Here is a 19264-nt window from a genome sequence, read left to right on the forward strand (position 1 = left end):
TAGAGGGAGACTGATTGAGGCGTAGATAGAAGCAGTTAGATAAATCTCACCTTCCAGCCGAGCCAAAGTATTGGGTTGTAGAAGATTTTTAATTTTACAAAATTAACAGACCACTATGGTACCAAGGAATCACACTCTACAATACAGAGAAGGGCTTCAATTAACAACTGCTTAGCCAAAACGTTCAAGTACAAGTTTAAACACAAACTATTAGTCCAACTACCCACAGGCATGAGCTCGCCCACATTCTATCTGTCCTGGGAGCTGAACTAGCTCTTAATAGAAATTAAAGTGGGCCATACCTAGAAATGAAACTCATTCATTTTACTCGTTTGTATTTTATGCTGTTGAATATAATATGATCTAATGGGAACCTTCCCTTTCGCTGAAACCACACAGTATCATTTACATCAATGGTCAAATCCCATATGCATATATTGTTGATGCTAATTTGGACGACTGTGGAAAAACATTGGTAACATTTTATTTATTTAATTCATTGTAGTGAACTAGGAAAGAGGGCACTAGGATCCTGCACCAGAATGTGGGGAGGGCACAGGAACCGGACACCACTTGAAGTCAGGAAGTGGGGAGGGCATTCATGGACAACGAAGGCACAGGGCTGACGTACATGTGGGCACGAGACCAGGAAATGTAATAAAGCATAGATACTGACCTTCCTGTCTCTGCGTGGCTTCTGTCTGCAGTGACACGACAACTGGCGACGAAGGTGGGATACAAAATCCAGAAGCGTCAAGAAGTGCGTGCCCCCACAATGCCTGAACAGAGCCAGGAGCCCAACCTAGTCTGCCAACTGTGAAAGAGAAAACGCGACATCAGGAGTCCACCCCAGGTCACGAGGAAACAGAACCAGGAGACTACCCTGGTCCGCCGGCCCCATAAAGAAGAAACGCAAAGTTGGGAGACCACCCCGATAGCAAGAAGAGCGAAGCCAGGAGCCCACCCTGGTCCACGTACCGAGGCCTGCAGGGACGTCAGGTGCACAAGGTGAGGGGGAAAGAAGTGGTGCACCTGGTGGTGACCACAGCTGCCCGCCGACTGGAAAGATGGCCCGAGGCTCCCCGCGTGTAGATTTCAAGCTAAAATCTCGCAAGAGCTCGGCAGCCATCTTGGAGTCAGGCGGGAGAGCCAATAGGAGGCTGAAGAAGGCCCAGTGGCCATTTTATAGTCAGCAAAAGGGGGTGGTGTGCACACCATACGTTTTTCACTTTAGTCCTACGTTTATTCATGCGTCAATTGAATGCGTGCTTCCTGGGCGTATGCCTTGCCCTGTTGGCATCAAAGCTTGAACAAATAAGTGGGGAACATGCGTATGCTCCGCTCCCAGTGCACAGCTTTAAAGGATAGCTTATCCTACTTCTAGAATCCATACACAATTTACTCCTTTATTCCATTTTTTGTCCAAGTTTATCAGTTGTATTCACCGAGTTTTTTCTTGTAATATTCCACATACATAATTTGTCTCTTGTATTTTAAAGCTTCACATATTCTGAATGTGCCCATCCGGACCTCTTTAAAGAATACGATCGGAACACAAGATTCATCCAAAGCAGCATAACTTTATTGGCACCCAATGCATTTCGGGCTAAACAGAGCCCTTCGTCAGGGGTAACTGCAATTTAAACATTAAAAACAACCACCCACATGCATCAAAGTCAATTGCATTCGCAAACGGTGCGAATCGCAATTTTCGGCCAGACTAATTTGGAATGCATCATGCATTTCGCAATTTTAGGAATTGCAACCATGTCGCGATTTCTAAAATTGCAATTGCATTTAAGAAATCGCAATTTCAGATTTCTTAAATGCAATGCATGATCATTTTTTAATTGCGAATTCGCATTTTGGAAGTGGTAAAATAGCATGAAGGTGACCTTCATGCTAATTTACCGAAAACGTTCAAATATGCGCAAATTGCATTTTTGAAAGTTTTAATTTACACACACACATGCCCTTGGGGCATGTGTGTGTGTAAATTGCATTTGAAGTTACATTTCAGGGGTGCAGGGAGGGGTTCTTTGGACCCCCCCCTGCACCCTTGAAATTGCATTCACATTTTGCGAATCGCAATTTGAAATTAGACAAATTTGAATGCCTTCCCATTCATTCCTATGGGCCTTTTGGCCCATAGGAATCAATGGGAAGGGTTTTCCTTAATTGCTATAGGCAAATTGTGAATCGCATTTAAGGAAAAATACCGAATCGCAAAAAAAATGCGAAGTTTTCATGCATTGCAGTTTGCGATTTCTAAATTGCGATTCCTTAATTTTTGCAATTTAGGAATCGCAAACGGGTGCAATGATGCATGTGGCCGAACATTACTACATGATCCTTTATCCAGTTTACAATTCTTATAATCCTTGAAACATCAGAGCCAATTCCCTGTGCTTTTCAATAAAAATACAATGAAAACAACATAATGGTGAATTTTTCTTTCAGTACTTCATCACTCCATAAGCTATGCAGTGTTTTACGCGTTCTCACTTACTATCGAGTATCAAGCCCTCACACCTTACTAACCCCGCCTGCAATTTTCCTCACTAATGCACTTATTTCACCTTTGTTTTTAAACCAAACTAATCCCTTATTTCTCGCGTATTTATACTTTCCTTTGCCTCCTTATATTTCTTTATTCACTCTATATTTTTCTAGTTCACTGTTTACTACGCGCTTATGTAGAAACTGTTCTTTCTCAATGTTTCTCACTTTTTTCTCAGTTTTAACCGGCAAATGCTTATGCGCCATTTTTCAACACGTACCTGCCAACAGCCGCGTCCGTCTATCAACAACTCTGATCTCGCACCATTTAAAGTCTACCCTCCACCCCATTACGTAACAACTTAATGAGCATCGATAATCACTTCCTCCCTACCTCCTGAACTTCAACTCCCATAATCCACCCTCACGTGATATCATCACCGTAAAAAATAAAGAAACTAACACAGAACACAAACTAAATAACTCAAATGTTTCACAGGTCTAGACATGCGTTTCCTTACAAATTATAGCCACCATTCGGAATTCAGCTAGTTTTCAATTAAAATATGCTGTGTGAATATGTATGCAATATTTTCTTCTTCCAAGAATCCAGTTCATTTGGGTGCACATTCAGAATATGTGAAGCTTTAAAACACAAGAGACAAATTATGTATGTGGAATATTACAAGAAAAAACTCTGTGAATACAACTGATAAACTTGGACTAAAAATGGAATAAAGGAGTAAATTGTATATGGATTCTAGAAGTAGGATAAGCTATCCTTTAAAGCTGTGCAGTGGGAGCGGAGCATACGCATGTTCCCCACTTATTTGTTCATTTTATAGTCAGGCCATTGAAGAAATAGCAAATCTCGCCCTACTAAAATCCAGGCGACCATCTCAAGGACAGGCGTGAGAGCCAATAGGAGGCTGAAGAAGGCCTGTGGCCATTTTAAGGTCAGGAAAGACTAAATAAAAAAGCATAAGAAAAGGAAAAAAGGTGAAAGCAAAAGGAAATAACACAAAGCTGAAACAAAGTAAGCAGATTAAAAATAAGAGAAAATTACAACAAAGGTGAAATAAAGAAAATAAAAGAACAAAATGAGAGAAGACGCAAGCAACAAGAGTAACGCGAACGCAATCTTCCGCAGACCACTACCGTTCAGTCTGTCAGAACCACAAACAGGCATTCAGTGGGAAGGATGGATAAGACAATTCGAATGATAAATGTGTGCCACGTGCAAGACGTACACAGATGAGCAAAACATAGACTTGTTCCTTTGGAATATCATCAGCAGCAGAGAGTAATAAGTAAGTAATAAGGACAGTAACGAACAGTTTGAATTACAGTGATGACATTCTGGTGTTCAGCCGCTCAGACGAGGAGCACGACAAAGCTCTACGTGATGTCTGCAACCAGTTGGAACAAGCAGGTTTGACCTTAAATGAAGACAAATGCGAACTGGGGAAAATGGAACTAGTATTCTTTGGACACGTCTTTTCAAAAAAAGGAATGAGGCGGACCCCAGTAAGGTAGCGACACTGGAAAAAGCAAGGCCATAACAGAAGTAGAGAACGTGAGATCATTCCTTGGTTTAGCAAGCTACTGTGCCTAATACATAAAAGACTTTGCCACCGTGAGCACACCGCTTCGAGACCTAACAAAGCAGGGTCAGAAATGTCTCTGGACACAGGAATGTGGGAGGGCATTTGAGGACATCAGACACGCAGTAATGGCTGTAGATCTTTTGCTTATTTCGATCCATCGCTATGCACTGAGCTCACTGTTGATGCCAGCCTGGTAGGGTTAGGAGCAATCTTAGCACAACACATGCCTAGAAGAGACTTGCCCAGACTAATTGTCGCATATGCGAGCAAGAGTTTATCGACATTGAAAGGGCCTACTCCCAGCCAGAGAAGGAAAGTGCGGCAGTAGTATGGGTGTGTGAACAGTACCACATGTTCATTTACGGAAAACCGTTCACCATTGTAACAGACCATCAGGCCCTAGTGACCATATATAGAAATCCGAACGCAAAGATACCGCCATGCATTGAAAGATGGGAAATAAGACTGATGGACTATGATTTCAAGACCGTGCATAAGCCGGGAAAAGAACACAACTCAGCTGACTACATGTCACGACATCCCCTACCGCAGACACCAGAAAACACATCAATGGCAGAAGAATACCTAAAGTTTGTGCTAAGACGGAACACTCCTGCACCAATAACAATTGAAGAACTGGAACAAGAGACAGCAAAGGATGCTACAATGCAAGCAGCTAAACAGATCACACGACAGCAAAGGTGGAGACACGTAAACACCAACAGCACCATGGGAGAAGGAGTGAACAGGGAAGAAATTCTTGCGTTCAAAAACATAGTAGAGGAACTTTTGGAAGCAGAAAGAGGAAATATACTAAGAGGAACAGGGATAGTAATGCCAAAAGCATTACAGCGGCAGACTGTATACCTAGCACATGAGTCCCACAGAGGCATAGTAGCAACAAAAAAATGCTACGGTAAAGAGTATGGTTCCCAGGCCTGGATCAACTGGTGGAGGACACCATCTTAAACTGTCACTTATGCCAAATAACAGGACGACCAGCAAAGCCAGATCAGCTATAGATGTCGGAGCTTCCAGGGGCAGTGTAGACAACATTGGCAGCTGACGTCTATGGGCCATTGGACACAGGCAACTACTTGCTAGTGGTCATTGATGAGTACTCCAGATTTCCCATAGTACAACACGTCTGGTCAACATCACCAACCTCAACGTTGTCGATACTTGATGACATCTTTGCAGCCTGGGACTGCCCACAAACAATGAAGACAGACAGTGGGCCTCCTTTCTCAGAAGAGGAGTTTCGCAAGTTCATGGCCTACCTGGGCATTCACCACCGGAAAATAACACCCCTATGGCCACAAGCAAACGGCATGGTGGAAAGGTCCATGGGCAACATAAAGAAAACAGTCCAAAGAGCCAAACTGGCGCAGATCTCCATAGGCCAGGCACTCTGTAAAATATTAAGAGGATACCGAAACACCCTCACAGCTCCACAGGGCGATGCCCAGCAGAACTGGTGCTAGGAAGAACAAGAAGTTCAAGACTGCCACAACTAGAGGCAAAATCGCCACCAGAAAACAACAACATTGTAGCAAGAGACCAGGAAGCAAAAAACAAGATGAAACTATATGCGGATGCTAGGAGACATGCCACATAATCAAACCTGAGGCAAGGGGACTTAGTTTTGGTGAGCCAATGGCAATCAAGAAAATCAGACAGTCCGTTCTCAGATGAACCGCTGACAATAGTAAATGTCAAGGGGGCAATGATAACAGCTGCATCGGGCCCCTACCGGATCACTAGAAATAGTTCTCACTTCAAGGGACGAACAGACATTAGATGAGGATGCAGGAGATAAAGCACAAAAAAGCAATGCAACACATGAAAATTAGGAAGTTATGGACAGCATTAGAAAAAGGGCATACAACAGTGAGAGACAAGAAGATGTACCCAACAACAAACGGAAGAATCCATGTCCAAGGAGACTAAGCAGAAGGCCAAAGAGACCGATTGAGGAAATGTAATGGTGGGGATCAGAAACACCATCTCTCTCTCTATCTCTTTCTCTCTCTCTCTCTCTCTCTCTCTCTCTCTCTCTCTCTCTGTCTGTCTCCCGTTGTTTTTTTCTTTCAACAAAGGGGTAGATGTACTGACCTTGTGTAGAGGGCACTAGGACCCTGCACCCGAATGTGGGGAGGGGACAGAACTGGTCACCAATTCTGGTCAGGGAGTGGGGAAGGCATTCAGGGACAACGAGGGCACAGGGACAGACATACATGTGGGCACAAGAACAGGAAACATAATAAAGCAAGATACTGACTTACCTGTCTCCGCGTGGCTTCTGCCTGCAGCGACACAACATTCATAAAATCATTGCACACACATTCACATACATGGCACACCTCTCCAGCCTAAATTAGACTAGAATTTGGGCTTTTAGCAACTTTAGGCCTACTTAAAAACCTATTTAGAAATTAAAGAAAGAGTTGGGAGGCACATTAAGCTATGTTTTGTGGAGTGCTATATGCGATCCAGGTAATACCCGGGCACATGAATATATGAGTTTGGTTTAAAAAACCCTCACTCAGGCTGTTTTTAAGAGATCAATCAATTCAGCAGCCAAGATGCATTCTTCCTTCACCTACAAAGCCACTCTAACTAAGAAATCACACACTTGGATGACATTTGGCACATACAGTCTCCTGAAGCCACAACTGTTCATAGGAGGACTGTTTGGACTGAGGCAATGCTCAAGTTGCTGAGTTACAGGTTGGATAGTTGCAACAAACCACTGAGACCTCATGCCGGTTGTGTCAACATGCAAAGGAAGCAAAAGACACCCAATTGATGGACGGAATGCAGAACAAATCAAAACATTCACCCCCAGTCAAGAGATCTGGGTTAAATCCATCATTCTTTTGCTCACCATGCCACCCCAGTTTAGACCTGGCCATATGCAAATCAGTCTTGACCCTGTGCCTCATGGGAACAGTCCAGCCCGAACAGTAAAACCAGGTCCTCCCTGCATCCTAGGACCGGTTTTGGGGTTTCACCCCTCATCAGCCAGGATAGCTTGAATCCTGTGGAACAGTGAGCCTGGGACTCGTGTCTGGGCATACCTGGCACACTTAAGGCAAGAAAGCAAAAGACACAATTGATGGACGGAATGCAAAACAAATCAAAACATTCACCTCCCGTCAAGAGATCTGGGTTAAATCTATCATTCTTGTACTCACCATGCCACCCCATGCAAAGGAAGACATAGCCACATTGTTTGTGCATGCCCAGCACTGATGACAGAGAGAAAAGGACTTTTGAAATCCCGCTTCCTATGGAAAGTAATGTTCACGTGCCAATCTGAGGTTTACTAATTGGATCAAGCATTTGTTTTTCGTTTTTTTTAAATGTGACCGTGCTTCTTCACTGGCGAGTTTGAGCATGGTAGCAATGGGTTAGTGGCTGAATGTGAGTCTACAGTTGGATAAAAGGAATAAGTAAGTGTTGCTGGACGTGGATTATAACTGAGTGATACTACATGTGGAGGCATTCATGAGTGAGTGTCTAAATGGATAATATGGCGTATGGGTGGATACATTTTACTCCAATCTTACTGGCAGAGGCTTCAGACAGCAATAGTAATAATATGACAAAATGTCAAAAGTTACACCTGTTTATTAGTGCATGTATATACTGGGCTACAATTATGCCAAGAATTCCCAAAGAGAGAAAAGGACTTTTGAAATCCCGCTTCCTATGGAATGTAATGTTCAAGTGCCGACAGCCAGTAGAATCTGTCTTCAAGGAGAGGACCTCATGCTCCGTGGGAAATTTTTGAAATGTATGTTACAGGCAGAAAGAAAGCTAGCTAAGCAAATTCTGCAGTGACAGGATACAGTTTTACCTACTAGGTTCCGACTGCATTTTGCTTATTTTAACCGAGCACTTTGTGACCTGCTAATGAGCTTAGCACTTTCAGTTAGTGAGCCTCTAAGATCATGTTCACATTTCTCATCGATCAAGCCGCTCTCTGATGCTCGTCGTCCACTTTAATGCGGTACTGTAACCTGCTAGTGCATTAAGCTCTTACAGTTATTGAGCCTTTAAAATCATGGACGCAATTGTAATCAACTATGCTCTTTGCACCATGTTCACTTTAGCTTAGTGCTGTGTAACCTGCTAATGCACTAAGCACTTTAATCTAGTGCGCCTTTAAGATCATGGTTACAACTGTCATCAATTATGCTTTTGATTGCTCTTTGTCCACTTCAGTTTAGCATTCCACACATCTGCTAATGCACCAAGCAGTCTAATGACTGAACCGTCAAGAGTATGGGCCCGTTCCTCTCCATACATATCATATTTACACCTTGACGTGACAAATATACGAGATAGTTAATAGTGATTGCCATAGATGGAGACAGGTTCACTGGGTTTGAGGAGGTAAAAATATAAGACCAGTTGTATTTTTATTGTGGTCTCAACTAATGAATTGTTTTTCTTTACCTGTTTTCAATTGTAAGTGTATTGAGCTGCACAACAAAATTATTCATTCATATTTACAGACAAATACGGATTGGAGTATGTTTCCAGTTGGAATTTTGAAACTTGGAATGAACCAGATCATCATGATTTTGATAATGTTACTATGACTATACAAGGTACGTTTTTTCTTTGCTTTTGCTGTCTTCCTCTTTGATTCATTTCTTTGTTGAGTAGTACTTTTATATTGAAAAGACTGACTCATATTGATAACGTAATGATTGACAAAGCAATTGAGTTGAATAACAAATGGCATAATACTCGTCAGTAGGTACCTGATATTTTATGGCACATTTTTGTCACTTTTAACTTTTCTGCTATAATGCCAAGGTGACAGTGCTAAGTTCTGGGAAGGTGTATGGGAACATGCAGAGGAGATGGTGCAAATGCATTAGGAAAGGAGAGAGAATGCAAAGGTGGCAAGTGTGCTGCAGTGGTGGGAGAGTGGAGCAACACAACAAGTGTCAGCACTTCCAACTTTGACTTCCTACTGTCGCCATTGACTTCGGCAAGTGCTACTTTTTATTGTGCCTTTGACTTGCTGCAGTAAGCAGGTAATGGCAGAGCTTAAAGTCATGTTTGATGATGTAAAGTTAATTTCTAGTAATCAAAGAGGTTCAGGTTGGTCTGGTGCAGTGGTCGAACTGGGGGAAAATAAGTAGGGGAACTGTGGGCGGAGCATCAGGGGGTGGGAATAACCAGAGGAATGGGTCAGTGGGCGGAGTCAGAGGTGTGGCTAACGAGAGCAAAACACCAATTTTTTGTGTTTGTTATTTCACTGACCAGTTACAGCTTAGAACATTTTTTAATGCAACCAATAGATACACGTTTATTTGAGGTTTAATATATGAGTTATTGACATTAAAATACATTTACAATGTGGGATATTTTTTTAATCACAGAATGTCCCAAATACGCTTATAAGTGGAATCATAAGCCATTTATCTCCGAGCCATGCAGGTTCTTTCTACTCACTTCTCCTCCTCATTTCTGAACATAAAATTTGGGTTTAAATTCTATGACAGAAGACCCCTCGTTTTGGGGAACGCTATTGATTATATCATTCTTTGCCCCACGGCCAATGCAAAATTGTAGTCCTACATTTTTTATGTGCTTCACGCACCATGTCATGAAGCCAGCATTAGATGCCTCTTATTTACTGTTATTGTATCTAGACATAGCACAGAAAAGTGAATATATACACCTAATACAACCCAGACATCTTGGTTTGCAGATGCTTTAAGCAGTATCAGATGAATGAGATACAACTATTATATTAGTAGTTTGTATAATTACTACTCAAGGTAGTTAGCATTGAGAATTGCAATTGTATCAACTTTGGAATTATGAGTGTAGGAAGCTGGCTCTGTGTACACTATAGACTGGAGGTGAACCTCAGTATGGATTATGGTGGACAGGGCTTAAAGGTTAGCCCACAATGGCCACTAGTAGGGTCCACCTGCTGGTGCTAAGAGACCAGGGCTTCTATGGTCAAGCGGGGGCCACCTATGGTCCAGTAGGGAAAGTGCTCCCTCAGGATAGTGGTCTGGGTCACTGGTCATGATGCCTGATCCTGGTTCCCCTGTTCCAAATTTGGTAGCTCTGGTCACAGTGCCACATTCTCTCCCCCCTGAACACCTTTCTGCCCCACTGAGAGAAACATGCTACAACCGAATTGTGCCCTGTTATAAATGCCTAGATGTGACTCAATTCAAATTATGCACTGCCTGGAAAAAAATAATACGATCCTGGAAAAAGCAAACACTCATAGGGAATGCAAGATTTTGTGAAGCATGCAAAATATAAGCAGGAACAACATGGTTACCTTAACGCTTTAACACTCACTGTTCAGAAATCATTAAGTGTTTTTTGCTTCAAATGTTGAGGACACAAATACAGGGCTCCTCCTGTACATAGGTGTGCCTATGTTGCACTCGTGGACAGCAAGGAAGGTGTTAAGTAGGGCTCAGAAGATAAAGGGACTCTTCATTAAAATCTGATCTGACTCACGGAAACACACAAGGGTTCTCCACATTTACGTCAGCCAGCTAGCTGCTCAAACATCAACATTATTTATTCAAGTGTCCTGCAAAGGATATCTTTTGAAGTGTCCAGCTTGGCTAACTCTCCTTCCCACAAAAAAACTTGAGTTCTTGAAAGTAAAAGGCAAAAATTATCTTTTCATTTGGGAAGTGAAGGATACATCCAACTTTATTTTTGGGTGACACTATATTATGTTAGTGATGCTGAAAAGCGTCGCTAAAACAATTCACAAACCTAAGAGGTCCCAAAGCAAGACCCATTAGCTTTGCTAATGCTTGTTTAGATAGCTCATTTGCTAAATGGGGCACTTTTAATTTGGTGCCAGACAGGGCTGAACTGGGAACCCAAAGCAGTCCTAGCAAAAAGGTCCCAAAGACAAGACCTATTGGCTTTGCTACTGCTTGTTTTTATATCTCATTTGCTAAATGGGGCACTTTTAATTTGGTGCCACACAAAGTTGAACTGCGAACTCAAAGCAGTCCTGACACTTTGTCCATCCCCTGTACGGTGTGTTGTGAGCCAGCGCAGTAATTGAGCCTGACCTCTACAAAGGGGACATGGGAAGAGGGTGTTCTCTATCCAAGGAAATTTAGAAAATATTACATAAAGTGTGCATTTTACAACATATTTTATTATATATTCAATTGTATTGGCATTTAGAGCACAGTAAATGATGACCTTACAGTGCACCAGGATACGCCAATCTTGTGGGGGCTCTTCAATGTTTCCCTCACTATCACCCTCCAACACTGCCCCTCTTCTCTCCATAGCCACTGTCACTTGTATTTAATTTGTTTTATGTAGCGCCTCTTATACCAGTGTAGCTTTGCGCGACAGGGAGGGAGTAGGAGAGCGCCATATTTTCATAGATATGGCTCACTCCTCCCCTTTCCCTTGCCCTGGTGCTAATTACGGCTGCCGTGCGCCACACACTCACCTTAGCGCCAGAGCGCTAGGGTATGTGAGTGAGTCCAGCATAAGTTTTGTACAGTGCAGCATGCATACAAAGTCGGAAAAGGAAGCAGAAATTAAAGCATTTCTCCTTCCGTACGCCTACTTGAAAAATGCAGTTTTCTCACGCTAAACCCAATCTACTTCATTTAGTAAATTGGATGTAGTGTGAGAAACCCTGGGTGGGTGCTTGGGAACACCCATGCTCCACCCGTGATACGCCCCATGGCGCTAAGTAATGCGAAGAAGCGAAATGCGCTGCTTCGCATTACTTTTCAGTTACTTCCAGCGCTAAACAAGTTTAGTGCTAGAAATCTTAGTAAATCTCCCCCTTAGTGTGCTGGACAGCCCTGCTGGTTTTGTTACTGGGGGACAGTTTTGCAGCCCCCAGTAACAAAACCAGCCTCCCACACCTCGAGCCTCCATCCTGATGCCCATTAAGCCAGTCCGGCCTTGGTGCCTGGGCCTATTTGTTTTCACAGTCCGACCCTGGATGGGGTTCACAAGGGGCTCTGGTGCACGGGTGTCTCAGAACTGGACACTTCGGCTGCGTTTCTGTTATATCCTTAATAAAGGTAAACAGTATTTTAAAAAATACCACATCCCTAAACACAGATTGAGCAGCAGTACACAATCTATAAAATAAAATAAGGAAGACATTAAACGTTTTCTACAGCTTTTTTAAAGCACCATGGTTAGGGAAGAGTCTGCCACAAATTCCACACCGGAGTCCTCTTCCTTTTCTTGTGGCGTCGTCAGTCTGGGTGAGGGTGGGGCCGCCAATGCATCCTGATGTAACAAATTGTATTAGTCACAGTGGGGTGCAGGCAGATAGCATTCTCTAATTGAGATGTAAATCATTGCAGCAGCAGGGGCATCATTGGAAGCCACTTTGACATGCTGCTGGATTTCTCCGACAGTGCAAAACGACACCCACAGTGTTCCTGGGCAGGCCCCTTCCCACAGACAGAGGGGAAGGGGGAGGAGGGCCCACAACTGCAGAGGCCGTCCTCAAAGTGCACCAAGCAGGGCTCTAATATTTTTCTAGTGCGGACCATTCCTGCCACCCTGGGACGCATTTTAAAAATAAAGAAGTAGGGGAACGTTCTTTGTCAAATTAAAAAAGTAGGGGCACTCCGTGCCCTTCCGATCCCGCCCACTTCTACCACTGGTCTGATGTTGGTCAAACGCATAATAGCAATTCATTGGGCAGCACCACAAGCCATTCGGGTGCAGATGTGGAGAAAAAATTTACTGGAATGGCAAATTAAGGAAGCTCAGCACATGCACGATCGAGGCCAGTGGCGGGTGGCATCTAAGGGGGCACACATAAATAATATTACAAAACTTTATTGAACTGACGTCCTCCGTCCCCCGCTCCAGACCGATTCTCAGGAACTGGATGCAATGTGGACACCAATCCTGGCACTGCTTTGATACTGTGGGAGCAGCGCCCTGATTGGAGGGAGCAGCCTCACTCAGCGCTCCCCAGCTCCCTGGAGGACTGCACATACTCTGACATAGCTGTCTTAAGACAGTTGGGTTAGAGGTTTCAAATTGTGCATGTCTGGCTGGCCATCGTAAGACGGCCTGCTAAAGGGACATGCGCACTATGAAAAGTGCCCAAACAACCGACCCTCCTCCCTGCAGCTGTCATTCAGCAGAGGCCCGCCCCATCCTGATGCTCGACTCAGGAAGGGAGGATGAAAAATACAATGGTAATGAATTACCATGTTATATTTTCATCTTTGGAGGTAATTTCAGTAGGGCAACGCTCCAACGGAGGTAGCTGCCCCTGATCGAGACATGACAAAAAGGCGGAGAAATGGGACTTGAGGATTAATAGAATAGAGGGACACCCTGATGATGATCACCTGTCTAGCGAGGCCACAGATGGTAGTGGGGACACTAAATAGCGCAGCAAGTGATTCAAACACGTGAGAGCCAGCTATACTGTATAAACAGAATGCCTGAGGCTTTTGTATACTACTGAGATAGTTGCAATTTCAATGTTTGTGTTAATTTTGTTAAAAAATCATGGAATGATTTTTAAAAAATCTGAGGTTTACTAATTGGATCAAGCATTTGTTTTTCGTTTTTTTAAATGTGACCGTGCTTCTTCACTGGCGAGTTTGAGCATGGTAGCAATGGGTTAGTGTCTGAATGTGAGTCTACAGTTGGATAAAAGGAATAAGTAAGTGTTGCTGGACGTGGATTATAACTGAGTGATACTACATGTGGCGGCATTCATGGGTGAGTGTCTAAATGGATAATATGGCGTATGGATGGATACATTTTACTCCAATCTTACTGGCAGAGGCTTCAGACAGCAATAGTAATAATATGACAAAATGTCAAAAGTTACACCTGTTTATTAGTGCATGTATATACTGGGCTACAATTATGCCAAGAATTCCCAAATATGCAAAGAATGATTATACTTATGCATTTTTATATTCCACCCATGTAGGAATTTGGGTTATTAGCGGAGAGGGGTGAAATCCTAACTCAAATAATTCACAAAATCCTTGTCAGAGTGAAGCATGAAAGTCACTAGATTAGCCTATGCTTACTCCTCTGGTACCTTGGCTCAAAAGCAGTCAGGCATAGCTGAGATGCACTACGTAAAGTATTTTTTCAACACTCAAACAGTAATAAAGTGAAAATAAAACACAAGGAAAGTACCAAACCAATTAAAAAAATAGACTTAATTTTAATAAATAAAACAACACTACTGTAGGAGACTGGCTTACTATATGGTGCTCACTTATGTAAGTGTAGCACTCTGCACTAATCCAGACAACCCTTATGGTGTTTTTAGTGGTCTTAGACAACCTTAGAAAGCTCTCTAAGTTGTAGCTGTTTAGAGCAGCCTTCAGGGTTAGTCCAGGAGTATAAAGCAGCTTGTTTTAGCAGTACTAATCATATAGTGTAGGTTAAGTGAAAGAGAACCACACAGTGTAGTTATAAAAATATGTATTTATTATAAACACTCACTAACACATTGCAATATCTCCTACCCGGAGATATAATCATAATACACACAATACTATAGTAATAGAACACTTAAGTAGCACAAATACACAGTGGTCTCAAGGGGGAGACCAAACCATATACTAAGAAAGTGGAATGCGAACCACAACCTAAATAGAGCCTGGACGCAGAAGACGTAGAAGAGTCGAGGACCCAAGGAACCACCCAAGGTATGTACCCCAGAACCCCACAGAGGCCGTGTGCAGAGTGGAAACACTACCGTGCGTTCAATACAAGTCAATGGGTAAGTCGCGGTTGCAGTTTTTAAGAAGAAGGAACCTTCCCAGAAGACCCTGAAGAAACCCCGAGGAAGATTGAAGGTTGGAGAGTCACCTTACCAGTGGATACCCCGGGAACCTGGATACCTACACCAGGGAAGCCAGGTGCATAGGTGAGAAGTGACGTCGGAAACCGCCACAATGGAGGACTTCAGTGAAGATGCCGCTAGCGAAGAAGGTGAAAGTTATATTCCATATACGTACCCCAATATAGGCTTGGGTGACATCCCAACCTTTCACCTTTATTCATCCCTACACTACATACATAACGGGCTGCCAGGACTGACTCTTTACCTAGTTACAGTACTGCTTAAAGAACGTGGGGTTTCCCTGAACAATAGCTTCAAACATTATGCATGAGGATCCTTGGATTCTTGGAATCTCAGCAGGACTACCATCTCCTCTATAATAACTATGCAAGGTTCATTCCTGACGTCATCCTAAGTCCGACAGTGGCACAGCAAGGTAGAACCCCATGGGATACATTTGCCTGATATATGTTTTCTCACCGAAACGTGGATGAAACCCCATACAATAACTGCAATTACACTAGGGGTCCCAGCAGGCTATAGGATCATACATGTGGATAGGCCAGTTAAAACAGGAGGTGGATTAGCCATCATATTTAAAGATACTTATAAGATATCAATGTTAGAACAAAACTCCACCCCTCTTCTGGAAATTATGGTATTTAAAATCAACTTAGCAAGTAACATTTCATGGAAGGGTGCACTAATATATCGCCCACCGGGACCCAATCCAGATTTTGCTCTATCTCTTCTGGAACTACTGGCCCCTCATGTTAGGGCAAAGGAGGACTTTTTCCTCCTTGGGGATTTTAATATACATATGGACAACCCTGAACACCCAGAAACTATCCAATTAACAGCCGACCTGTCCAATCTTGGACTAGAGGCAATAAATAGTGGTGCGACTCATATAGGTGGTTACACCCTCGACTCCATATTTTCCAACTGTACTAAAATCAAGTGCCTTCCCGCTCTAGAAATCCATTGGACAGACCACTTTCTGATTGAGTTCTACCTGGCTGGACCTACTAACAGACAACCCAGAACACCATCGTCGCCAATGGCACAAAATATCTGTTGAAAATCTGCGTGAACATTGGCAACAACCTCAATTCTCCGAAGCAGACTCAGCCGAATCGGCACTGGAAAAATACAATAATTCTCTTAAATTATCTATTGACACCCTTGCCCCGTTAAAACTTCATAAGCAGTATCCTCCCACCAAACAAGAAAAGTGGTATACCCTAGATCTTAGGAAAGAAAAACAGAAATGTAGGAGGCTAGAAAAAGCATGGAGGAAATCTAAAAATGGACAGGAAAGGAAAATGTTTTTAGAGGCTCAGTCAAATTACTACAAAAATATAAAACTAGCAAGGAAAAATAATCTCTCCTTACAACTTGCAGAGGCGGGTAACTGTCCGAGGGAATTATTTAAAATCCTGCAAAGCTTTGTAAAACCTACAGCCAGTGAGAGCCCTGACGATGCCTCACAGACACTGTGCGATGAGATCTCCATGTTCTTTGAGGACAAAATCAATCTGATTTATAACAAAATTATCGCTTCCCAAGGCACAGAAACCTGGTCCTCCCCCCTATGTGTACCCTCTGCACAGATTAAAAACACCTTTCTTACTATTCCACCTGTCAGTGATTTAGATCTTCCACTCCTCATCAACCACATGAAAACCGGCTCCCCCAATGACTACCTTCCTGCCAAAATGGTGGCCCCTCTGATCTCCATCTTGGGACCCTCTATTCAGTCAGTAATGAATACCTCACTGGCGAAGGGACAAGTCCCGAGGGAATGGAAGATAGCGGTGGTAAACCCTATAAGGAAGAAAGCGGCCTCCCCCTTTGACAGATCTCTCTAACCTCCGGCCCATCTCCCTCCTACCCTACATCGGTAAGATGACAGAGAAGCACGTGAACACCCACCTATCGAATCACATCGAGTCAGCAGAAGGCCTGGACCCTTCTCAATCTGGGTTCAGGCCAAATCACAGCACCGAATCGGCCCTACTAGCAGTGACCAATAACATCAGGATGACACTGGATAGTGGGGGGGTCTATGATTCTGGTGCTGTTGGACTTGTCTGCTGCCTTCGATACGGTGTCTCACGAAGTGCTTCTCGGCCGTCTAAGGGATGTAGGGCTGGGAGGTGCAGCTCTGTCTTGGGTGGAAAGTTTCCTCTCCGGCCGCTCTCAAGAAGTCAGGCTGGGCTCCCATAAGTCCATCTCTAGGGAGCTCACCAGGGGTGTGCCACAGGGCTCATGCCTTAGCCCCACATTATTTAATGTGTATGTGGCCCCCCTGGCCGACTTAGTGAGGTCCTTTGGGTTTACACCGGTATCCTACGCCGATGACACCCAACTTCTATTCCCTTTCAAAACTTTTACACCTGCCCTGCAAAAATCCTTTGCAGAAGGCATGAGGGCCGTATCCAAATGGATGGCTGAGAACTGCCTACAATGCAACGTGGGCAAAACAGAAGTTCTACTATTTGGGGAAGCGGTGACATTGTGGTCTGGTGAGTGGTGGCCCACAGAACTAGGACCAGTACCTGTCCCAAAGCAGACTGTCAAAAACTTAGGGGTGTTATTCGATCAAGCCTTGACTTTTAAACATCATGTCAATCAAGTTGCTGGCACATGCTTCAGGGCCATTGGACTGTTGAAAAGGGTGTTCCCCTATATACCTGATAGTCACAGGAAAACCCTAGTCCAGGCACTAGTGATCAGTAGATTGGACTACTGCAATGGCCTTCTTTTGTCAACCAATGAAGGCCAATTAAACAAACTGCAAGTAGTCCAAAACACGGCGGCGAGGTTAGTCCCTAATGTTCCATCTAGAACTCCCTCCCGTCCTCTACTAGCTAAACTCCACTGGCTGCCAGTGCGGCAACGCACAAAGTTTAAAATTCTGTGTACTATTCACAAATGCCTGACAGGAAAGGGCCCCAAATGTCTCACTAAGGCCTTCCAACCCTATGTCCCAGGCCGATCCTAACGATCGAGTAATCTTCATTTACTATAATAATAATAATAATAAAGGAGTTTGTAGAGCGCCTGGTGACGCCATCCCGGCGTGTCCCCGCGCTGTGGAGAGAGCAGCAAGATGGAGTGAAGAGCTAAAGGGTAAACAGGTGGGTTTTTAAAAGTTTCCTAAAAGTTGTTTCAGACTCCGCTAATCTAATGTTCGTTGGGAGGGAGTTCCAGTGGTTGGCAGCCAACACACGAAAGGAGCGGCCTCCCATTCTGGCCTTCTTTATACGAGGAACTTTAAGAAGACCCATGCCCGTAGAGCGAAGTGCTCTATTGGGCACATAAGGGATGGCAAGATCCTTCAGGTATTCAGGGGCTTTCAGCGAGGTTATCCTGTAGCAGATTAGAAGCGCTTTAAACAGGATCCTCTTTTTTATAGGGAGCCAATGAAGAGCAGCCAAAGTAGGTTTCGATGCAGTTCTTTTGGGGAGTTTGAGTACTAGCCGTGCTGCCGTGTTTTGAAGGACCTGCAACCTTCTAATATTCTTTTCTGTTGTCCCCAATAACAGCACATTACCGTAGTCAATACGGGAGGTGACTAATGCTTGGGTCATGGTACGTCTGGCCTCAAGAGGAAGAAGGTCCAGAGTACGATTTAGGGTCTTCAATACCCCAAAACATTTCCCTACTACTTTATTAACGTGGCTCTCAAAGGAGAGTTTGGGATCAACCCAGACCCCCAGGTTCTTAGCCTCCTTGCAAGGGATAGGTAGAGGACCCAGACAGGGAGGCCACCATTCCTGAGTCCAACTAGCATCATTACCCCCTATCACTAGGACCTCAGTTTTTGAACCATTGAGCTTCAGGCAGTGTTGGTTCATCCAGCCTGCAAGCTCCTGCATACAGGTTTTAAAATTGGCAGCTGCTAAAGTGGGTGCCTGTGATAGGGAGATGAGCAGTTGAGTATCGTCGGCATAAGATACTAATTTTATGCCGTACGATTGGACCACATCAGCCAGCGGGGCCATATACAGGTTGAACAGGGTGGGGCTCAGGGCAGAGCCCTGAGGCACCCCCTGCTCTAAGGCTATGCTGTTAGAGAGAAACGTGCTTCTCTGAACCTGGAAACTGCGGTCAGTAAGGAAGGCTTTTATCCAACCTAATGCCTCCTTGGTGACCCCAGCTTTGCTCAGACACTGTAGCAAGATGGAGTGTGCCACAGTGTCAAACGCAGCGCTGAGGTCCAGCATAATAAGTGCCATTGTGTGACCTTCGTCAGCTCCAGCCCGCAGAGTTTCGGTCGCTCTCAGGAGGGCTGTTTCCGTTGAATAGTTCTTCCGGA

General features: G+C 43.9%; 1 protein-coding gene across 1 annotated transcript in view; it reads left to right on the top strand.

Moving 5' to 3' along the window:
* The window catches only part of IDUA (alpha-L-iduronidase), a 2362715-nt gene that overhangs the window by 1041765 nt on the left and 1301686 nt on the right, over window positions 1-19264 (top strand). Inside the window, exon 5 of the mRNA XM_086961811.1 lies at window positions 8630-8725. Within this exon, the coding sequence (XP_086817937.1) occupies window positions 8630-8725 (96 nt within the window). The remainder of the gene's footprint in view (window positions 1-8629; window positions 8726-19264) is intronic.

This window comes from Lissotriton vulgaris, chromosome 3_1, assembly GCF_964263255.1.
Source record: "Lissotriton vulgaris chromosome 3_1, aLisVul1.2, whole genome shotgun sequence".
NCBI classification, from domain to species: Eukaryota; Metazoa; Chordata; class Amphibia; order Caudata; family Salamandridae; genus Lissotriton; species Lissotriton vulgaris.